The 25,574-nt window shown below is 36.0% G+C and overlaps 1 protein-coding gene across 1 annotated transcript in view; it reads right to left on the bottom strand.

Moving 5' to 3' along the window:
• LOC115214034 (notchless protein homolog 1) overlaps positions 1–25,574 on the bottom strand; it is a 240,657-nt gene that overhangs the window by 117,889 nt on the left and 97,194 nt on the right. Inside the window, exons 11-12 of the mRNA XM_029783059.2 lie at positions 6,722–6,924; positions 3,207–3,366 (exon numbers count right to left, since the gene is read on the bottom strand). Of these exons, the coding sequence (XP_029638919.1) occupies positions 3,207–3,366; positions 6,722–6,924 (363 nt within the window). The remainder of the gene's footprint in view (positions 1–3,206; positions 3,367–6,721; positions 6,925–25,574) is intronic.

The raw sequence follows: 25,574 nt of genomic DNA, 5'->3' as shown, positions 1-25,574 counted from the left end.
CATGAGATAATGGTCCAAAATACAATCACTTCATTACCTCAAATCAATCATCCTCAGAAATGGAAATATAACAACGCCTACACAACCTTGGTCTCTTCTATAGGAACACTATCTCGAAGAGAAATATTGGTGAGATAAAGTTTGGTTTTTCACTGCTGACAAGAACTTTATCCATGGAGAGACCTTTATAATGATATTTTATAATGGTGTACTAGTGCGATATCTAGAATGGCACACTTACCTCAGTCTCCCTAATATTACAGAAACATTTATCTGCCTAAAAGGCAAAGTCAGTACCACAAATTTCAACCTCTCACCCAAATATTACATTGTATCCACCTAATACCTTTTTTTTTTTTACTGAAATGAATGACTGATTTTCCAAACTTGCTTTGTCCAATTCTCCTCCCACTGTACTGTATCTCACTAAACATTCTTTTGTCTCTTATCTTCCCTCCAAATGTTAAACAGCAAAAGTTCAAATCAAACAATTCCTATTCCAACATTCATTTTACACACACCACACCCTTTGTAATAGCACAGATAATCATAAATTTGGAAAGGGGATTTTTAATGGTTACTAAGCTGAAGTTTGAATGTGACTTTTTGGAAGTTTAGATTTGTGAGTGCTTGTACTGTTTAACTTTCAGGGTTTCATTTTAGGTGCACCCATTAAAAGATAATCTTCAGTTTTAGAATACAGCAACTTTCTATCTAATTGAGATAGTACACAAACTTTTCAAAGAATTGTTTGAACACACAGGATTTGAGTTTTGGATCAACAGAGTGAAACATGTGAAGAAGCAGCAGCAGCTACTGCTGCCACCACCATCTATGTTACAAGATATGACCCACTACAAAAAGGTGACTACCTAACCCACTTTGATTGCAAGACCAGCTACTTCTACAGTCTCCCCAAAGTCCATAAGAATCAACCTATTAAGAATGCATGTAAAGAACCAACTTCAAGTTGCATAAACATACAATATTCCACTGACCTTAAATTTAGACCATTTGTAGCAGGCCCGAACTGTGAAACACACAGACTTTTTATATATATTACTGAAGCCTATTTTAAAATACATATCAAGTCTTGTGAGGAACAATCTGGACCTGTTAAACCACCTCCCAAAATCTGTAAACAGTGCTACCACTATTGTATCTTTAGATGTGGTAAAAACCTATATACCTCAATCTCACATTAATATCGACTAGTGGAAATAAATTTTTGGCTTGAGAAATTCCCTCATGAAATTCCAGACAGAATTGAAAAGAGTTTCATCACTGAAGTATTAAAGTTTATCCTCGAAAACAATTCTTTTTGACATTGATGGCAATATTTACAAATATCTGGGACTGCGATGGGGACAAATGTTGCTCTGACATACGCCAATCTAGTCATGGCATACATGAAGGTTCAGATATATGAACAATCTAAATTAATATATGGCTTGAACTTCCACAAATATCAACAAGAAAACTGGAAACATTACTTAGATAACTACCTAATCCTAAGGATGTACACATTTGAACAACTTATAGGTTTCAAAAATCTAATTAACAGCATAAACAATAATATTAAATTTACTATGGAAGACAGTAAAACTCAACCACCATTTCTGGATATACTAATCATCAAGAGATAAAATTACTGAAACATATTCACTACAAACAAACAGATTCTAAACAATACTTACTATTCTCCTCATACCATCCCAAATACTCAAAGAATAACATCCCCTTCAATCTAGTAAGAAGAATCTGCATAATTGTCACAAACCCAATTGTGGGACCTGCATCAACGTTATTGATGACACAACATACAAATTCAAATCAAGACAGACTTTTATTATAAAAATCACTTTACATATTCTTCAAGAAATTTAATACATGCTATCAAATGTCAAGAATGTAATGAAGATTACATATGTCAAACAAAGCTTACTCTAAGAAATAGACTGGCCATTCACTAACAACAAATACGAGACCCCTGAGTGGTCACATAGACAAATGTGCAAAAAATATGTCTCCCAAATTCCAGGTCTTCCCATTCTACCTATGTTCAGCAAATACCAAAGATGATGCACGGATAAACAAAGAAAATATTTTCATACAAAAGTACAAACCAAGATTTAACAAATTTTAACAGAGTACATATACATATAACTATTCATACACAAAATTCATTCTGCCACTTATCATGAGGAAGCTACATGTAGCAGGAAATATACAAAAGGTTTTAAACTTAGTCATGTGTTCATGACAGAAAACATTCAGAGTATTGATTATTTGGACTTGTTCAGTTAACTGTGTCAGCCTTATTTTATGATGCCAAACATTGCCACCTGATACTAACACACAGATGTAGCAGAGAACCTACAATGATTTCTAAAACCTGTCATGACTATCCTCTACCAATCATATCCTATTCAAAACATATACTAATTTGAGCCATGAACTCCCTATAAAAACAAGGCAAGCTTCAAACGTTAATCAGAAGCAAGACAGCTGCGACATAAGCCATGTCTTTCTATTTGAACTTTTTGAAAATCAGTGTAAACTGTGAAACCGGTTAAAGCTTCAAATATTTTAATAGAAAGTATTTTAACTATTCTCAGTGCATTTTCAACTTCTATTTTTCTTATATTTCTACCAGAGTGGAATAAAATATCTTATATATATATATATATGTATATATATATATATATATATAAAGTTAATCCAAACAAGAAAACACAGAAAAAAAGGAGAAAAAAAAAGAGAAAAAAGGGGAAAAAAATACAGCGACGCAGGACGTGGAACAATTAAAGTATTATTGACGCTCAGGAAAGAAGGGAAGGAGGGTTTAACGTTTCGAGCGGAGCTCTTCGTCGGAAACAAGGAGAAGGAAAGATCCCAAGGAGGGAAGACAGAGGAGAAAATATTTGAGCTGGTGGTGCTCAAGAGATCACACACACACATATATATATATATAATATATATATATATATATATATATATATATGCACATACTGTGAAACAAACTTCTTAGCTACACAGTCAAAGCCACCACCAAACTTACCATTAAAAAATTGAAAACAACATAAAGTAGCAAAAAACAATATGGTTGTGTATGAATATATGTTTGCCATGTTCTGGAAACATACAATGCAACTGTTAGAATTAATATGATACTGTTTATTTACAATAAAAGTGAGGGAAATTACCTCATCAGCATGACCTGGGAGATCATGTAACAGCTTTTTTGATGTCATGTCCCAAACTTTGATAGTGGAGTCAGCACTTGAGCTACACAGTAGGCGACTGTCAGCTGACCAGGCAATTTGGTAAACTCGAGTCACATGACCCCGAAGTGTTGTCAGAAATCTGTAGGTAAATTAAATAACAAGTTATAAATAAGAGAATATATACAAAATAAATGAAAAGAAAAAAACTTCTTAAAATCATTTTATAATAATAATTTCAATTTTACTTTTTGATGATGATGGTGATTGTTTCTAGTTTAGGCACAATGTTAGAAATTTTATTTTTGGCAGGGTTCATCTAATGTATTGACCCCTGTAATTGACTGATACGTTATTTTATTGAGCCTGAAAAGATGAAAGGTAGTGTTGATGAGGTTTTAAATCAGAAGATAAAGGCCGGAAGAAATACCACAAAACATTCTTTCTGACTAATGTTTCTGCCAATCTACAGCCCTAGTAGTAGTGATTGTAGTAGTAGTAGTAGCAGCAGCAGTAGCAGTAGTAGTAATGATAACCCTTTTTACTAAAGGCTCAAGGCCTGAAAGTTTGGGGAAGGACTCTAGTCGATTACATTGACCCCAGTATTGGAATTTGAATTCAGGATGTAAGAACAGACGAAATGCTGCTAAGCATTTTGTTTGACATGCTAAGGCTTTTGCTTGCTCACCACCTTTATAATAATAATAATAATAATAATCCTTTCTGCTCTAGGCACAAGGGGCCTGAAATTGTTTTTTTGGGGGGAGAGGAACTAGTTGATTACAGCGACCCCTATGTTTTACTGGTATTTAATTTATTGACCCTGAAAGGACGAATAGCAAAGTTGACCATAGCAGAATCTGAACTCAGAATGTAGTGATGGGTGAAATACCACTAAGCATTTTGTCTAGTGTTCTAATGATTCTTCCAGCTCACCGCCTTAATAATAATAATAATAATAATAATAATAATAATCCTTTCTACTAAAGGTGCAAGGCCTGAAATTTAGGGAAGAGGAGGTCCTCAATTTCATCAACTTCAGTGCTCAAATGGTATTTATTTTATCAACTTTAAAAGGATAAAAGTAATAGCAACCTCGAGAGAATTTGAACTCAGAATGTAAAGAGACAAAAGAAATCCATAAAGCATCATGTCTGGCATGTTAATGATTCTGCCAGCTGACTTCATTTTTATAATAATAATAATAATAATAATAATAATAATAATAATAATAATTTCTAGCATAAGTACAAGGTTCAACAATACAACAGGAGAGAAGTCAATTACATCAACCCCAATATTTGATTGCTACTTGTTTTATTGATTCTGGAATGATGAATGAAATCAACCTTGGAAGGATTTGAACTTAGAATGTCAAGGTACTTCACTAAATACTGTAAAATACTGTTTACAGTGCTCTACCATTTCTGTTGCTTTCACCTTTGTTACAATATAACAGCAAACCAACAAACTATGTCTTTAGGTTGTGTAATGAGATGGGTGCTGAGAAACAGTTACAACTCAGTCACCCAATATGTGAGAATCACAGAGGTCAACCAACTGGTGAGGAACAGAATGCCACCACTCTATGAGAATCACTCTCTGGATAAAAGTCAACACTTGTGATCATGATTAAATTAATAGGAAAATCAATGATGGCAGTGGTGATGATGATAATGATGTTGACAATAATGATGATGATGATATCTTTAGACAGGGAACAAAACTTCAAATGTATAAAGATGAAAATAATGATGTCAATATTGGAAAAGAAATTAAGTCAGCAAGCTGGCAGAATCGTTAGCACACTAGGTAAAATGCTTAGTGGCATTTCATCTGTCTTTAAATTCTGAGTTCTTTACCTTCCGTTTGTTCAGGGTTAATTAAAATCAGTACTAGTTGAGTACTGGGTCAATGTAACTGACGTACCCATTCCCATGGAATTGTTGGTTTTGTGCCAAAATTTGAAACCAATATAGGTAAAGGAATTAAAAGATGATAGTGTCAACAAAAGTGAACCACTTGTAATAATGATAAAGCGTTAATGTATATATTTTATAATAAAGCACATCTAGTAAGTTTAAATGTTTATCATTCTGTAATATAGATGCCATATGTTCCACTGAGCCCAAACAGGTCAACAAAAAGGTATCAATCCCTCTGAAAATTCCTCACAGTTATTACTTCCAAGAGTTATGAAGAAAAACATAGTTTGAATTTAATGTAACTAAATTAGAACTCTAGGTTAACGACATAGAAAGGAGCCACAATGGCTGCTGCTTAAAAATTGGATGATATCAAATATCAATGACTGTTAAGTCTTGAGGTTAGGAAAAAATAAAGGACAAAATACAAACGAAAAAAAAAAAGAACCACAAAATCAGTGTACATATAAATAGGTGTGTGTGTAATTAAAATGAACAGATTCATTTATAGTCAACACAGTACACATACACACAAGTAAGATATACACACTTATTAACTGATATATACATACATGCACCCTTGGAGTTATAGTAAAATAGGTCTACATTGTAAAAATACTGGATGTTGGAAATTATGATGTTAAGCAGTAAAATAAATAAAAGAAAAGTTAGAGAACTTAAGAGATAATAAATTTAGATTTTATATCAAAGGAAGTTCCTTCTACACCAGCCGGCTGCCATCATTGTCAATGTTTTTATATTTGCTTTATCTTACTGGCATGAACCGGAGTAGGTCTGTGTGACCATTCCTCTATACCATATCCTGCCAATTAACTATTGCTTTTAGATTTTCATTCCAGTTTACCTCAAGTCTGACTTAACATCTATCCCTAGTTCATGTTCTCTCTTCAGCTGGTTTATATCATTCATTTTGATAACACAATCTCTCTAAACACTAACTTACCTTCATGTCACATGCTGTTTTTACCACTTCTACTGCTACTGCAATCTAATTGCTCTTACACATAAACTAAATGAATTCACTTTTCCTCCTCTTATCGCCTTCATTGTTATACATTCCCCAGATTCTCTAACAAAATGTTTGTCTAATCCTTATTAAAACTGCTTCCCTCTAGAACTTCTATTTATGTTTCTTCTTCCAATATTACAATGAAATATTTCAAGTTAAAAAACAACTGTACACATTTCATCTAAATTATCTCTATATCTCAGAATAAGTGGGTTCTAGAAAGTTATGGACACTGTTCACCTTATTTTATTATTGCTGTTGAGTAGATAAACAAAGAAAGGTTCAACAACTACTCCAACTATGACTATCTTGTGTTTATTGTTGACACAGCTTCCATAATTCAGATTTGAAAATGTTTCTGTTTTAAAAAACTGAAGATTTTAGATGTATTGAATAGACAGGAAATTCTCTACTTGCTTGTCAAATATTATGCTTTTGATTAATTTACTTGAAGCAGGGTTTGAACACAAGTACCTACCCTAAATCTTAGCCAATAGCAACTATAATGAATTAAATAACAAAAAGAAAATTCTTTGACTTACTTGCCATTTCGACCATGCCAGAGTTTCACAGATTTATCAAAAGAGCAACTGGCAATAGTTCGTGTATCAGGTGAGAAAAGAACTTGGTTAATCAGTTGTTGATGACCAGTCATTCGATTGATAGGTTGAGAATCTAATTCTGGATGCCACAGGTAAAGTGTAAAATCATCTGAGCCTGATACTAGCTTCTCAGGGAACGAACCCTAATTCAATAGAATGAAGAGATAATAATGATTATGATGATGACAGCGTTGCATGAAAAAAAAAAGGTCTCGGGCAAAATACTTAATGGCACTTCACCAGTCTCTACATTCTCAGTTCAAATTCTGTCAATGCCTACTTTGCCTTTCATCCTTTTGGGGTAGGTAAATTAAGTACTGGGGTCAATATAATCAACTTACCCCTACTCCCAAAATTACTGGACTTGTGCCAAAATATGAAACCATTATTATTATAATTAAGGTAGTGAGCTGACAGAATCATTAGCACAGCAGGCAAATAAGAGTCTAAAGTCTTGTTAATCTCTTCTGCAGCAATTCAATATACTTTTGTCACACTGGGTACTTTTGAGCAGTGCTACTCAAAGAGCTGCTGGTATGTGGCAAATTTCCAGAAAAGAAAGAAACATAATAAAATGCTTATGTAATATTGTATTATTTACTTCAAAATAAATATAAAATTTTAAAAATTGTTGACTTATATTATATTTATTGTTTCCATTATAAATTAATATTACTAAGCAATATTACTGGTCCCAAGCACATTGGAAAAAAATTGCTGGTACACCGCATCAGATAATTAGAGAAGCACTGTTTTAGAGTATCAAGCTAACACTCAACCGTCTGCTATTTTTCTATCATTACTGAACATTCTTCTTGCCAGAATTGGTAGCACACTGGGCGAAATGCTTAATGGTATTTTGCCTGCCACTACATTCTGAGTTCAAATTCTACCAAGGTAGACTTTACCTTTCATCCTTTCATGGTCAATAAAATAAGTACCAGTTCAGTATTGGGGGCGATCTAATCAACTGACCCCCTCCTCACAAATTTCAGGGCTTGTGCCTATAGTAGAAAGGATTATTTCATTTTCTAGGAAAAACACTTTTTCTTAAACAATTAAATTTTCAATAAGAAACACTCATTTTGTGAAAGAAAAAAAAACTCAATTTCACCTTCATTTTTGATGAAGTAAATGCTTTTATTTTTATAAGGCAGCAGACAGTTAATCAGTAAGCCGGGTATTTTGTTTTGTTTTGTTTTTTTGTTAGCTTTCATTAACTTATATTATCTTTTTAGAATCTGCAAATGTTTTCACTACAAATAATATTCACACTTCACATTTAAACACTGTGCCAGATAAAAAGGGAAAGTGTTTTCCCGAGTAATAAAGTGCTTTCCTAGGTGAAAAGTGAAAATTATTAATATTTTTAAAGGTAATGGATCAACAGACCTAACATCTTTGATAGTATTGAAATCCATCATTAATTTATTATAAATAATAAACAGATCTTATATCTTTCAATAATTCTTCAAATGCATCATTTAGATATGTAAATGTTTTTTAGAAAAGTAAATTTTATTCTTGCTTCACAATATCTTTTTAGTTGTCTGCAATTTTTTCTTTTTTTCTTTTTCTGTCTTCCACAATTTATTCCCACTTCTCATTTAAAGTGGAATAAAATAGAAGACAAAGCAAAAAAAAAAAGCCCCACCCCCACAAGAATGAGACATTCTAGGCAAAAGGCAAGAACAAAGACAGGAAATAAGAGAAACTTCAAGACAAAACCAATGGATAAGAAGAGCCAACATAACTGAGTAGAACTGTGCAGGATATCAATGGCATCAAAGAAAAAAATATTCCCATAAACAAAAACAGAATACAGATATGAACTATGAGCTGACAGGAAGTGCATTAAAATCAAATGATCAAAAAGATTACCAGGAAGAATTTCAAGGAAAGAATCATATATGAATAAAAAATATGAATGGAAGATAGTTACTTAAATCATCAAGTTCAAACAAGAAATGTCAAAGATGAATCAGTACTTTTATTGTCTATTCTCATATTTAGGTAAAGGCATTGATAGTCATTAGAACATGATACAATGATTTGTGTTATTTATTCTGGCTTCTTACATTCAGAGTTCAAATACTTGGAATGAAACATATATCACGGGACACCTTGTGGTGTTGGTTTCAGCTCTCTGTGTTCGGAGTTCAAATAACACCATGGTGTACTTGGGTGGTAGGTTTAATCTATGACCTAGTTTAATGTCACCACCTGATTTTTGAATGCTTTTAATGAAGTTCATTCTAGTTGTTTAGAAATGGTTGTGAAAGTTTAACTACATTACTGAAAAGAACAAGTTATATGGAAATTAATTGCATGAATGACGCAATAAAGGAGGGATTTAAACATGAAATGACATAAACTCCATATACTAGTACAACTTGCTATGTTTTACAAACAAGACATACACCATCAATACAATATCCTTCTCCATAGATAACTCTAGTGGTGGCTTGGCTTTGTAGTCCCCAGAGTAAAGGGAAAAGTGAAATATTACTTCTTGGTGGCTGGTGCTAAAACTTAAGCATGAGATATTAACACGAGGCAGTAGTGTTGTATATGCGATAGATTAAATTTACTAACCTAAAAATAAAAGTAATAGCCTGTCTTAGGTGTTTTCACAGTTTTCCCTCAAACAAATTTTACCCACAAGGCTTTGGTTATTGTAAAAGGTTATAGTAAAAGATACTTACCTAAAGTATTGCATGGTGAGAAAGATCTCAAAGTCACATAATTACGAAACATATTTTAAAGCACCTATGCCCTTGATAAGTACATCAAGCCCAAGTAAAAGAGTGATTGAGAAATGTCATTTTTGTAAAATGCCATGAATTACAACTTCTTATTTTAAGAACAAAGTCAGCAATTTTAATGGGGTGTGGGGTTATAATCTGCTACATCAAACCCAATATTCGACCAGTATTATTTAACTAGTAGCTGGTACTTAACTGGTATCATTTTATTGACCCTGAAAGGATGAAAAATAAAAACTGACTGAAACTTTATTTCTCTTCTTTTTCAGGTCTTTAGAAATGTTAAAAATAATTTAACCATGTTTAAATCTTAACAAAATTTTAACAACATAAGCGAATCCTGTACATTCTTGGACCATTGTATTATGCACACAATCTATACATTACAATGGAGGCTACTTAAAATCATGAACAATGTTATCAAATGGTTGTTCTTAAAATATACTGGTCTCAAACTCTTTATTCAAAACAAATAATCATTTGGCTTTTGTTAACGAAAAGGTTTTGCTATAAAGAGATTATAATAAATGACTTCCACTGTGTGTATGTAGAGCCTGCAGTTAAAGGAAATTGAATAGCTCAAATTGTGAAACACTGCTTGAAATCTGCAGAATGTTGAAGTGTCTGTAATGTAGAGAGTCAGTCTTTCAATTGCTGGACTTGTCATCTGTGAAAGCTCATGTATTGGAAAACCAACATAGTTGTATGTATAGAGCTTCAACAGCCCAGTACTGTAGTACTGCTATCTTTGATGTTTCACCCTTTCGTTACCAACCCGGCTCTGGTTCTGAGTACAAATGTCTTGTTTTTGTAAGTTTTGAGTTAAAATCTTCCACCAAACCTTAGTCACCAAACCTTATTGTTCCTAACAATAGCTGAATGATAACTGAGTTATTTTACTAAATTCTTTGTTACATTTAAAGTAATTCAACGAAACACAGATCATCTCAAAATAAATACGGTAACGAAAGGGTTAAGTAGTGTAGTACTGCTATCCTTGATGTCTAAAGGTGAGCTGTGCTCATCTACGGTTGGGTTGATATGTTTTGGATAAATGCACAATGGTAGAGCTGCTGTTCATGATTCTTGACAAAATTATTTTGCCACATTTCTCACATAAAATTTACTTCTTTCAGTCATGTGACTGTGGCCATGCTAGAGCACAGCCTTCAAGGGTTTTAGTTGAACAATCGACCCCCAAGACTTTACAATAGGCTTCTTTCAGTTTCTGTCTATCAAATCCACTCACAAGGCTTTGGTTGGCAAAGTAGAAGACACATGCCCAAGGTAGCATACAGTGGGACTGAACGAGGAACCATGTGATGGGAACCAAACCTCTTACCACACAGCCACGCCTATATATATATATATATATTATATTATATATTATACTATATAGATAGGGCTGTAACTTAAGCTGTGTTCTTATGAAGCACATCTGCATATTTCTGTTCTCCAAAGTATACCTGTAGCTGTATAATCAACATAAGAGTTGAAAACACTAGAGAATATTGTTTAATACTGGAAAGTGTTTATCAAAGAGTAATTATATTTTAAAACTGAAAACTAGAAAATTTTGGTATTATTTATTCCCTATCACATGTTTCTTTACCGATAGGCATTACATCATTATACACATGGAAAAAAATCTCCCACACACAACATTGCCTCAGTCAGTCACTGCATCCATGACATTCACACTGCTTTCCACTCATTCCCCCTTTCTCTCACTTACTTCTCTCTCTCTCTCTCTCAGGCTTACACAGCACTGCCACCTCTGTTAACGTGAATTGATATCCATGACCTCTCTTAAGACGGTTCTCTTCGTACAGCTTCTTTCATACCTCCCTTCCTACCACACCTTCCACCCATATTCTCCCTTACAATGTGGGATAACACTGGTTCCTTTTACACAAACCTCTCCATCATCCCTTCCGTTGTTCCTCTCTTTCTTACTACCCCCACCCCCGATACAACTATTTTCCTTCTTCTATCCCCATTATTCTCCTCACAACAGTGTCTCCTCATACTCTCTCACAACACTAAACCCCTTCCTCTCCTCATATTTTAACTTCTCATTACCTTGCTTAAAGTTATTACACATACATTCTCTCCCCTACTCTTCCTTCTGTTGTGGTGGTATCACAGAAAAACAAAAGCACCCAGTACACTTTGTAAAGTGGTTGGCATTAGAGAGGGTATTAAGCAGATCTTTTCACTTTGACCGGCAGATTTTTAAAATAATTTCTATGTAACTAAAAAATTTTAAACTTTGTATACTGGTAGAATGTGTTTATAAAGCATCTTTTTCTCTTGGCTTTCTTGAGAAAATTCTGTAGTTTGTAACATACTTGTTGTTTAATTTCTTGCATTTCAGCAATTTCAACCAATCAATGACGTCTATTGAGGTGAAAACGATTTCTGCCGTAACATTTTATGGCGGCGTCATATGAAAATGTCCCTGTTTTTTTATGAGAAAAAAGATACCCTGAGGCCATAAACTGAGGGGTCACTCGTAAACAGAGCTGGATAACAAAACCGTTTCCTCTTTAGTGTCCACCCATAATTATGACCCTAGTATCGATCTATTGCATTTCAATCTGGGTTAGGGTTAGGGGTGGGAGGAAGGGTATCTTTTTTTCTTCAGAAATGTAAATAAACCCAATCTGTTTCTTAAACGAATATATATGTAACAGGGACATTTTCATATGACGCCGCCATAAAATGTTACGGCAGAAATCGTTTTCACCTCAATAGACGTCATTGATTGGTTGAAATTGCCGAAATGCAAGAAATTAAACAAGTATGTTACAAACTACAGAATTTTTTCAAGAAAGCCAAGAGAAAACGATGTTTTATAAACACATTCTACCAGTATACGAAGTTTAAAATTTTTTAGTTACATAGAAATTATTTTAAAAATCTGCCGGTCAAAGTGAAAAGATCCTATTAAGCTATAGAAATAGTACAAAACTGAGACTTAGAAGCAACAGTGTGGTTCTCTGACTAAAAGGATCCTGCCGAACCATTCAACTCGTGTCAACATGGAATGCAAACGTAAAATGGTGACGACAAAAGCGAGCGAGCGTGTTCTCACACACTCACACAGAGTGGAAACCACTTCTAATCATGCATAATGTTAAGCAAAATTAGTCGGTCCCAGACACGAACAGGATGTTATCAGCCGGTTAAAAGTCTCCAGCCCAAAGTGAACACGATAAGGCGACGTGTGTATGCGTGCGTGTGTGTGTGTAACGTGGGTGTACATACACAAACATTAGCACATTAGGTACTGGAGTAACTAAAACATTACAATCTGATGTCAAATCAAATCCAAAAGATTAATACACAAGCACACACACACACATACCCGGTCTGCCCAAGCTGCACCTTAACTAAATATATACAAACTGACACACATATTAACAGCCAATGACTGACCCGGTAAGCAAGTCATGATAAGTTTTTTAACAAGAACGTAACTTTTCTTGCCTTTGAAGATCAAAGGGGGCTGAACGAACAAAAGCCATTTTAGACGCCAGAGCAAGAGAAAAACAAACTAACAAACAAACAAAAAAGAAATGATCCTACAGACAGAAGCCGGCGCTCTTTGATGTTGTTAAGATATAAAATTAACTTCTGTACACCTTCATAAGGAGCCGGAATCCTTTGATGTTGTCAGGATATAAAAATTAACTTCTACACACCTTCATACCGCAGACAGAAACAAATAAAAAGAGAAAAAGACAGGAAGGAAACATAATGAAAGAAATAAAAGGATCGTAGAGAAGTAAAAAAAGGTATATATATATATATATATGAAAAATAAGGTAAACCACCACCTAGATTTGACACAATTTACGTTAATTCAGATCTACAAATGACGTGAACATGATGCTCCATAGTACAGTCTTTTTATGTGAAGCAGTAATGAAACATCGTGGATTAAACAAGTTATTTGAAGATGAACAGAAATTTAAGAAATGTTATACATACACACGCTCTCTCTTTCTCTGTCCTTCTCTCTCACACACACAAACACGCCGGCATACACAAACACACGTAAATTATATGGAAAAAAAAAGTTGGAAAATTGCTTTAAGTATTCAGATAGTTTAAATGTATATGTGTGAGTAAGGAAAAGTTCGACAATGAATTTAATAGAAACAAGTATTCAACAATAAAACCGCAATGTAAAAATCTGACGACAATTATAAACTATCATGTAAGTATTTGTAGCTACAATGATATAGATTTCTAGCATTAACACAAAGCTAGCGGAATTTGATCAGAGTGAGCATAGATACACTAAAGTTTCGGCGTCTAAGAATTGACTTGGTAAGAAGTCCACGAGATTATCTACCATCTTTCCAACTACTTTGATCACTTTATAAAGTCAGTATCTCTACAACAAGTGGACAAGCGTGTGTATAACTCAGGATTCAAGCTAATCCGGCCCTTCAATAGAAAAGCACCAAGGTTAGTGAAATCGCTATTACGTACACTCTCTGACCAAATTTTTTGTCGGTAGAGTAAAATATTGCATTTTGTTTTGGAATTGAGATCTGTCTGAAGCCTATTTACAGATAAGAGTAAATGAAAAATGCTCAAAGTATTTGACAATAAACACACACAGAGGATTGTACAGACACACACAATTACCTTTTGGATTAAAAGTTGTAATCCCGTACTTGGACGATATTTTGACCAAGAGTAATTCTCGTGAACGGCTTGTGGAACACATAGAGCTGTGTTTAAGAAAATTAAAGTTTTCGGGACCACTTTGAGTGAAGAAAAATGCGAATTCTTTCTACTCCAAATTAAGTACTTAGGGCAAATAATTGATAAAAATTGCAGATGTCCTGGCCTGTCGAGAGCAAAAGCAATAAGTAATATGCCTGCGCCGACAAATATTTCAACTTTTACAAGTATTTCTTAGGCTGGCAAACTACTACCAAAACTACATTCCTAATATGCACAAACTGAGAGCTCTATTGAACGACTTGTTAAAAAATGAAGCAAAGTGGAATTGGTCTACTAAATGCCAGAACACTTTTGAAGAAATAAAAAAAGAATTCTAATCTCAGACCTGTTGTTAGCACATTATATATTTCTTTACTACCCACAAAGGGCTAAACACAGAGGAGACAAACAAGGACAGACAAACGGATTAAGTCGATTACATCGACCCCAGTGCGTAACTGGTGCTTAATTTATCGACCCCGAAAGGATGAAAGGCAAAGTCGACCTCGGCGGAATTTGAACCCAGAACGCAACGGCAGACGAAATACGGCTACGCATTTCGCCCGGCGTGCTAACGTTTCTGCCAGCTCGCCGCCTTGTCGTTAGCACATTATAATCTCAAAATGGACATCAGTGTAGCGTCTGATGCTTCCGAGCACGGATTAAGTGTAGTTCTACTTCATAAATACAAAGACGGGCATACAAAACCAGTGATTCATGTTTCGCGCTCGCTAACAGCGGTAGAGAAGAGATATAGACAAACTGGAAAAAAAGAAAAAAAAGCCTTAGCAACTACTTTTGCAGTTAAAAAATTCCACAGGTTTCTGCACCGCAGAATTTTTTTTTATTGCAAACAGACCATAGACCTTTGCTGTCGATTTATGGTTCTAAAAAAGGGTTACCGACTCCTATTGCAAACCGCCTGCAACGTTGGGGTGTAATATTACTAAATTATAATTTGAAAATGCAATAGATTCCAGCGAAAAAAAAAAAAAGAAAAGAAAAAAGAAAACGGTCATGCAGACTGCCTTTCGAGATTAATTTCTAAAAATATGGAACCACTAGAAGAGACTGTTATAGCTGCACTGCAGACAGAAAGTGAAATTAAAAGTGTTATGACGAACGTTATCCAAGAACTACCAGTGACAGCACAGGATACAAGAATGAAAGTTGTAGGTAATAAGTATATTACGAAAATAAAAGAAGCTTTAAAAATTAACAGAATAAAAACTCAGATGCCAGTAGTTTCTTAATTTGTGACGGTATTCTGATGTATGCTCAAAGAGTGGTGGTTCCAACTACATTACAAAAAGATGTATTGCAACAATTTAACAGTGGACATCCAGGAATGGCAAGGATGAAGGTTCTGCCAACAACTGCTAAAGGGTGAGTTAGGGATGCCGTGGCTAAATATGCGCAGGTATGCGTTGAGGTTGAGGCATCTTTGGCTCTACCTGGACGGTGAGCAGGTGTGGTCTCTGTTCGTTGTCGAGATATTTCCCAGGTTCACTTCTTTTGGTGGACTGGAAAGCTGGATGAGGCATAGACCAAGACCGGGAGCTTGGCAAGCAGTGTCAACAGGCGCTCGTGCTTCTCTCCCGAACGGGCAATGCCATCGGAAGGGGTACCGCCTCGGCGTACTATAGAGGGCTGGTAGAGGGCAAGTGTGACGACGGCCTGGGTGAGACTCTGGGTTTCGATGAAAGTCAGCTTGCCAACCTGCATCGAAGGACTTTCGGCCCGGGACCTATAGACAACTTTCAGAGGTCCCTGGCTTCGCTGTGCTTCCGAAGTGCCTCGCCAGTTCGGGATAAACTCGCGAGGCACGGCATCACGGTGTCGCCTACGTGCCCACGTTGCGGATAGAGCAACAAAACTGTTCTGCATGCAATCGTACAGTGTCCGTGTCTCTCAGACCTGTGGGTTTCTACCGAACAGGTACTGTTACAGCTGGGGAGAGTACGGTTGTCAGCCGAATCGATTATTAAGATCGTTCCGCCATCTCCTCTAAAAGCCGTAATAGCTATAGCGAAAGAGGTGATATGGAAGACGCGTGGAAAAGGTATCATTCAGGCACCTTCGTCTCCGGGCATGCTATGGATAACCTCTTTTTATATCACCTGAGAGGGAAAGCATGTCTGGAGAAGAAATGCCTGTCGGCAAAAGAGTACGAAAGTAGAGAGAAAAAAGTAGCCCGAATGTTGGGTATGTAAGCGCCTAGTTAAGCGAAGTAAAAAACGGATGAAATAAACGGTTCAACGCAGGAATGTGGTTGGTAGGGTCAAACATATTCCGCGTCATACATTGTTTCATTTTCATCTGAAATTATAATGTATTTATTCATATATATTTAATATCATTCGATAAGTCCCCGACCCCATTTATCCCCTCTTTGATTAACCTTTGTGGTTTCAATAAAATCATCGTGCTAGTTCCACAATTCGTGTGTTGATAATTCAAAGTTGGAGTTCAAAGTTTACGGTTCTAGTTGGATTGCTGGTTCTTAAAAGATTATTGTTACGTTTACCCATAAGGATATAACAGTTATTATCTGTCCGTTCCTTTACCCTTTTTCGACGAGTTGTAGTGCGCCTCAGCACTGTACACAATAAATTCATAATCTTTATGATGATATATAAAGGAACGTAACTAGATAATACAAAGTATTCTGTTGGTGACTATACCAGTTCTGCTAATATACCACCCTTTACAGCTTCAATGATATCGACCTCTAAAATCATTAACATAATCTTCAAAAATACCTTAAACATTAGATTTAGGTTTAGGGTAATTATTCCTTTAATGAATAATTTTGGAGGTGGCCCAAAATTACTTTGAATTTTTTTCGTGGTGCTGTCCGCCTTGTGACGAGTTATGTCTCATGCGGCCGCTTCTCAGAAAGAAAAAAAAAAAAGAAAAGAAAAAATTGCCCATGCTCGATCTAGATATACTGCATGATATACCTATAATTCAATGGTTCATGTGACATAAAAAGACCAATGACGAAAAGTAACTGCGACATATCCTTTGATAAATGTATTTCCTAGAACTCTGCACCTCTCTCGCATTCAAGCACTTTTTAAATTCTTTCATCTTTATTTTCCTTGATAACCATCAAACCCGTAAATCACTGTAAATATTCATCTAATAACAATCACATATTACAAACTTATTTTGAGAATACCACTATCTTATCTTGAGATCAGCAAAGAGAAATTAATCATTAATCGTTTCCTTTGATCATTCAAATCCAAGATTCTGATTCGAAGGGGAAAAAGTTTTTGGAATCACAGGCCAAGGTGAACGATAGAATATAAACCACAGTATAAGTTTCAATCATAACCGCAACCCCACTAACAGCAAAATAACTGGTCTTGTTATTTCTCTTACCACTGTGGACGAAAACATCGGTTTCTATGTACTAAATATTGATATACTCATATGTACTAAACTCAATTTAGTACATATGAGTATATCAAATCAAAATGGCCATATATGTTATATAGTTAATAAAAAAAAACATAGAAAGAAGCACGCTAAAGAACTGAGCAAAATGATAACATAAGACACACGAACCTCCCGGCGCAGCACCAATGAGGCAACCTCATGGTTTATTGGGTAACTCTATGTCCAAGATATAAAATTTTGTTATAAATATTATATACACACACACATAACCATTGTATATATCTATTTTTTCGCCTTCCTTCTTGACTATTCGTTGGTCAAAGGAGCATGTAATATTAGCTACATAGCGCATGTGGTGCATCTTGTCCACCACCATTAGGTCCGGTCTGTTACACTCTAGCACCTGATCTGTTTGGATTGGGAAATCCCAGAGGATTTTGCAAGTCTCCGACTGCGTCACTTTCTACGATTTTGTTGTTGTAGTAGTAGTAGTAGTAGTAGTAATAATAATAATAATAATAATAATAATAATTATTACTACTACTACTACTACTACTACTATACTACTACTACTACTACTACTACTACTACTTTACGTTCTGAGTTCAAATGCCGTCGGAGTCGACTTTGCCTTTCGGGGTCGATAAAATAAGTACCAGTTGAACACTGAGTCAATGTAATCGACTTATCCCCTCTTCGGAATTGCTGGTTTTGTGCCAAAATTTGAAACCATTATTATTATTATTAAGTAAATAGTAGTATATGTAACTCCTACTAAATGTGCTGAGAACCTCTTTCTTTCGTTTGTCTACTCATTCACTCTCTCTCTCTATATATATATATCAGCCAAAATTGCGAGGATAACCTGGTTCTTGATTGAAGATAGAAAACTTGGAATGACTGGTCCTTGTTTTCTTTGTATCGTCTATCTGGATGTTTTGTTGTCCCTTTTTATATCACCTAGTTGTCCGGATGTTTTGAGTTCTTGTCCCATTTTGTATTTTATATATATATATGCATGTTATACTTTCTGTCCTTGGGATATCGTAGGTTTCCCAGGTGATATTTAGCGAGTTCGCTTAACTAACTAGGATTGCATAATGAAGATGAACTGAAAATTGTAACATCGTCACGTCACTAATATTTACACTTTAATTTCTACTGTCAAGACCAAAATATCAATCTTGATTAACACAAAACAAAACTGCACTTGTGTACAGCAGGGTGGCTTTTATATATTTATTGATCAGCATAAATAGCAAACAATAAACAAAGCACATTATAACAGGAGACAGGCAAAACTGGTTATTTTATAACCATGGGGTAGACAATTTCACAGTTTCAACCATTTCAAAAAGTAACCCAGATATTTCTTTCTACAGGTGCGTCATCCTCAGAGCATGCTGGGCGCATCATCAGGGACGGCATCCTGAGATCACGGAGTAGGTGTTGGCAGTTAATGAATTTCCTGACTAGCGGAACCAGTCCGTTCTATAAGCTAAAAAGCAAAGTGCTCCAATCTGGTCAGTTGTTTCTCGGGACAAAGTACGACAGTACCACCGAAGTAATGCATACATTAGTTACTTTCTGTGCCCAAATTTTTAGAGACAGCTTCCTCGTGATTCGTTTCAGAGTAAGGTTTGGTCACAGTTCACAAACTCTCCCCAGTTCCTATTCACCTACAAGTTTTTTTTAGAATCAGGTTCCGAGCACCTTCACCGCGCACGCGCGTATTACCTGTATGCATGATGCATAAATTCATATTTTTATTAGCTGAAATTTGCCGAGAGGATGATATTTCTACGAGCTTATGCAACATACATAATACTCAGTCACGAGCTACGTGTTAATTAGCTTTGGCTGCCACAGCATTAAGCATAGGGTTGAAAGATCTTAGTGCTCGCTTTATTTATAATTCCATTCACATCTTGGATGTATTAAGGAAATATATGGACACAAGGCATACTTTATCTAACCAATCTCAGATGATGAAAGCGTGAAGTTCACCTCCGTAGAATTTGAACGTGAAGAGTCCTAACTAAACACTGCGGTAAGATCCAACGCTCTAATAATTCTGCCAGTCTATCGGCTAAATTTCCCTCAGTATAAGATGCTAGTTTATCACAGATAAATGAGTTGGAGCATGCATCCATGAATAACATCTCAAAAACAAAGGCAATGAGGGAGCTTCTCTCTATGTTATTAGTCGAGCAATTAGAATTGCTTTAAGCCCTGAAAAAAAAAATTGGTGATGATCGTCCAGACTGGCCTGAGACTAATATCTATCTTATCCACTCGGTCATTCTACAGCCTCATACATTTGAAAGAAGGAATAGAGATGCTTATATACGCTGTGTGTATTGACATTTAAGTCTGCATACATTGTAAGTTCACAAACTTTAGCTTCCTTTTTCTTCCCTTTTCTGTTTTTTGAACAGGCGAGCTAACAATCGACTCTATACACATAAAATTGTGACTAAACGAGTTTAAGTGATAGTAAATCAGAGACAAATATTTTAAATACATGCGAGTCTATCAAAATGAACATATCGTATATAAATATCAGTAGGTTTACAAATACTGGCCACATATTGAATAAAGGTTAGTCTGACTTCCCTAACCATTATGCTGGCTTTTCTTCTAAGAAAACGGTGAGCAAAGTACTTAATGACTTAGAGAGAGAGATAGAGAGAGAGGGAGAGCTTTCTCTTTCGCATATTGTTGTTATAAAGAAAGTCTCAGATTTTCGTTGATTAATTTATAAGAGACCTACTCGTCAGCTGCTATACAGAGTTCACCAGAAGATGCAAGGGATATAACTACTTGTAGTTAAGCAGCTTGTGTCACATTTTCCCCATTTTCTAAACTGCTGTGTAAGCATATTAACACACATATATATACGCTTTTTGATAATTTATTGAGTACATTTAAATATTAAACTTTTTTTTTCTTCTAGCAATTATAAAGATTAAACAATACATTTCAATTTTCAAATTCACGTTGGTATATTATCACGATGGTCAAATTTGTCTGGTCCATTTTGCTTCAGTAATCGATAGCTATTAAATTGATGAAATTGTGATAAAGAATTAATCAATTTAAAACAGATATATATTGTTGGTTGCCATAGTTGGTGTGGTTCTGGAAGATGAAGTAAGTAACGATTTTCTTACTTCTAAATATATATATTGGCCCTGTGCATGAGCAGAGGGACCCTGGAGCATATGCTCAGTAGCTGTCCATAAACCCTAGGAGAAGGTTGCTACCGCTGAAGATATGGCTCGGCCCTGAAGGTCACAGCAAACAACATCAACAATGACATAAACCATTTCAGGTACCTCCGCCCAACGAAGATTATCATCAAGGTTAGTGTGAAGAAGATACCAGCTGTCAAGTCCACTTCCCTCAGTTTATTGGCAACAGCACAAGAAGGATACTGAAAGTCAACCTACGGAAGCAGCTGAAGGTCCCAGAAACTGTCGCTTCAACATCGTTACGGTTAGACATGGACCTACTGAGAAGCATGCAAGCATATGGTTCTGTTGGAACTCCTCATTCCATCTTGAAGAGAATGAAATATGCTGAGTGAGTGGAACTGTGCCGAAGCAATGGGTCGCAAGCAATGTGTGATCTTACGGAGATGAAATTCAGTGGGTAGTCCGTTTGCAAAGCCTGCAATGTGCTGGTTGTCACATGAGCCCAAGTGTTAGAGGTCATAAAGTTGGTTGTGGAGGCAGCAGAGATTGCCTCAAGGCAGCTGAGGATCAGGAGTTGTGAGCTCTTTCGAGGGCCTGCACCTCCTGATCGACGACCGCTACCTAGGGTAGTGCAATCTTGGCTTCATTGCTTTTGTGAAAGTATCTGATTGTTGAAAGACCTGAAACATCTAATAACTCCAAGAAACATCACTGTCCAGGTGCGATACAGGATGATGTATGGCAAAACTATAAATCTTTTCTTAATGTTCACATAATTCTTTTGATCGTATAGTTCAGTGGTACAATTAACGAAGAGGGTCACGAGTTCAGCTTCTATTAGGAAGAAAAATACGCAATGACGTTGATTATGTTTATTATGCGTTATATATATATATATATATATATATATATATATATATATATATATAATAAGCAACAAGTACGTAGCGCTGCATGGATAAATCAAAGGTAGAACAGAAAAAATATAACAAACGGAAACCGTCAAAACACAACATGCAGGTAAAGGATGAAAGCACGACAACGGCAAACGGACATTCCGGATTTCAACTGAAGAAACAGTTGGCTGCAAATGAGCTGTGTATCTTGGTTTGTCCTGTTTGCTGTTGTCGTGCTTTCGTCCTTTATCTGCATGTTGTGTTTTGACGGTTTCCGTTTGAAGTGGTTTTGTTGTTCTACCTTTGATGTGTGTGTGTGTGTGTATATATATGCACACACACACAAAGAGGTATACAATATGTATCGATACGTTAGGTCGTTATACATAGACAGATGCAGTGCGACCGAATAATTGAACTTGTTTCTTAAACACTACGTGGTATCTAGAGCAAGTGTCTTTTATTATAGCCTTATTATAGCCTCAAGTCTATCGAAGCCTCGTAGGTGAAATTGGGTAGACGGAAAATGGCCCATATATTTAACCACTCCTAAACAAACATAAACGAACGTGTCACTAAATATCGACATTCAAAAGTCGTATAAAATTGAGTTAATGGAGCGTGCCTCTTAACAGCGCAGAGACAGGAAGACAGGACCAACAACACTAAAGGTCCATTATACGTTAAACTCACAAGGTATATCTTAAGAGAGTCCACTATGATTATATGCTACAATGTTTACGAGCTAACGAGGGCGCCTATTGCTGGAAATAGCAGCTAAATATCCATCACAGCACAAACCATTGCCTTAAAAGGGAAGGATACATTAAATGATATACCGTAAATCCTCGAGTATAACCCGCATTTCCCCCTCAAAATTTAAAGGCCAAAATCCTTAGTGCGTACTATATACGAGGTTAAAAATGAAAATAATTTTCTAAGCAATGTCCGAGTCTCTATTTTTTTGTGACGTCGGCGCGAAAATACCTTAAATCATCCATAACTTGCAATAAGCAACATTTATTAAACGTTATTACTGTTATTTCTTTATTTTCTGCAAACAAAATGCACAAAAAAGCTACACATTTGCATTATGTTATATATACAATAATAATAAAGGACGTTACCGTATACAGTTTTACAAACCAAGGACGTTATATAGACCTTGACTCAAGTTAGAGAAAGGGTGCGTATTATACACAAGGTTTAGGTTTTTCAGAGGTACATCCCCGTAAAAATCCACTGCGTATTATACTCATCAAAGGCGGATTATACTCGAGGATTTACGGTAGTCCCGAATGTGCACCGGACAAAAATGAATGGTTACAATTGGAAATCCTTTGACCACAGGTCTGCTGAAATAGGCTTGAGCTAAGGTCTAACATCAAGCATGAATGCAAATGCAAGTTTAATTCTAAGACGATGCTACAGATGATTATCATTTTTTCCCCATTGCCAATGAGTCTAGGGTAAAAAATAACGCAACGTTTTCAGTTTAGTCGGAAGCTTTCAGGTTTTCAAAAGCTTTCATATTTAGCTTTCACTACAACTGTTGAATTCCTGATATCCGCCTATAGATCTCCATGGAGAAGTAGGGAGGCAAAAGGGATATGTGGAGTAACAGTAGTAATTCCGATTACTTGTTATTTTCTCCCAACTTGTTTGAAATCATTGCAAGTATTGCATCAACATTTATGTACTGTTGCATCATCTTTCGGAGTAAAAATTGGTCAGTGTAGTTGTTGCTGTTGTTGTTGACGTTGGGAAAGTCGGAAACACAGTCAGGTGACAGGTACTGTTTTTTTCAAGAGAATTTTCCTCAAATTTGACTCGATTGTAATTGCGGTTGCAAATAAAACACCTGGATAATTTTCGGTGCTTAACAATCAAAATTCTTTTCTCTATCCAATTCCAAGTCAATTTTCCCTCATACTAATGTCCAATTTGATAATTTTCAATTTTCAGAAAAAAAGTGCACAAAGTGGGGCAAAATGAGTAATGACGAACTTTCATAATAATTTTTTTTTCTTTTTTAATTGTATCGTGCCGAGATATTTTACGTTAAGTTTCGTTAATTTCATATGTGCCATGTCCCCCATTCATTAGCTCTAGATATTTAAAGTCTTAACGACTAAGGACGGATGTCAATGTGTACGAGTCTTCAATCGTAATTTTAAGGGAGTGGAATTTCTGCTTTGTATGCTTAAAAAGAACAGAGATAATTTTCTGTAATAGTACTCTAGTGGCACGTAAAAGCACCCACTATACTCTCGGAGTGGTTGCCGTTAGGAAGGGCATTCAGCTGTAGAAACTCTGCCAGATCTGGTGCAGACCTCAGTCAAATCGTCCAACCCATGCTGGCATGGAAAGCGGACGTTAAACGATGATGATGATGTTACATCATTTTTAATGCACTCAGAGAAGGCTATGTACTTAGCTGATATAGTTTTTGTAAGGTAGTGAACATTTGTAAAAGATATATTTTCCTCGAAATCAAAAATACAGTAAATATTACTCATTGTGCCACACCCCATATATAGCAGGCATAACTCACAACTATAATCTCTAACATATTATGCTTGGTCGACCATCTGATGGATCACTAACGATTATGTGTTCATCTAAGCATTAGAAGAAAGAAGTTGGGGAAAACGAGACACAATTTAAAATAAACGAAAACTATAAGCAAGAAAACAGACAGGACCCTACTCTCCAGGTAGGTGGCCCTGCTCGATTTGTAGGAAAGGTGTATGTAGGGACTCTATACGGCGCTCTCATTGTAAGCAATGGACATACAAGAGGTGTAGTGGATTAATAGGGCTATCAGAGGAAGCAGTGTTCGTATCTGGAAGATGCACAGCATCCATAAAAACTACAGAGACTCGGAAAATTGATTCCCTCAAATGCCCTAGTGGCTCATAAGAAGTAGTAGATAATTTCTGCTACCCGAGGGACCAAATTAGTAGTGGGAGAGGATGCACAGTGGGTGTGAGAGCTATAATAAGAATAGGATGAAGGAAATTCAGGGAGCGGTTATCTTTGTTGGCTACAAAAGGTTTCTCTCTCCGAATGAAAGGTAGATTGTATGATGCAGGCAAAGATTAGAGAGGAATGAGGCTAGTATTCTCCACTGGATGTGTAATAAAAGTGTACACGTTCATCAGAGTGCTAGTGTATTGAGAAAAGTTACGCATAAGAGGAATTAGATGCAGGGTGCAAGAGAGAAGATTGTGCTAGTTTGGTCGCGTGATGCGAATAGATGCCGACAGCTCCATACAGAAGTGCCGATATTTCAAAGTAGATGGAACACGTGGAAGTGGAGGGCCCAGGAAGACATGGAACGAAGTACTGAAGAACGACCTCAGGACAATGAATCTTTCAAACGAGATGACAAAAGAGCGAAATGCCTGGCGCCTTACTGTACTTAAGAAGACACGTGCCCCACAGCAGAAGCGATAAGGCCGCTCCCACTGGTGAAGACGATTGGCCGGCAAGAGTCCTGTGCCGGTGCCACGTAAAAGCACTCAGCACACTCTGTCAAGTGGTTGGCGTAAGGAAGGGCATCCAGTCGTAGAAACCATGCCAAATCAGGCTGGAACATTGTGCTGCTTTCCAGCTTGCCAGTTCTGATCAAACCGTCCAACTTATGCCAGTATGGGCATTAAATGATGATAATGACGATGACAATATATTTACAAAGAAAGATCTTCTGTGCAGAGATATGTGTGTGTCTATGAAGCAGAATAAGAATAGAGATGAAACGGACAGAAATATGCACAGTTTA

This window comes from Octopus sinensis, linkage group LG1, assembly GCF_006345805.1.
Source record: "Octopus sinensis linkage group LG1, ASM634580v1, whole genome shotgun sequence".
NCBI lineage: Eukaryota > Metazoa > Mollusca > Cephalopoda > Octopoda > Octopodidae > Octopus > Octopus sinensis.
Note: the sequence above shows the minus strand (reverse complement) of the source record. Positions and strands in the feature narration are given on the sequence as shown.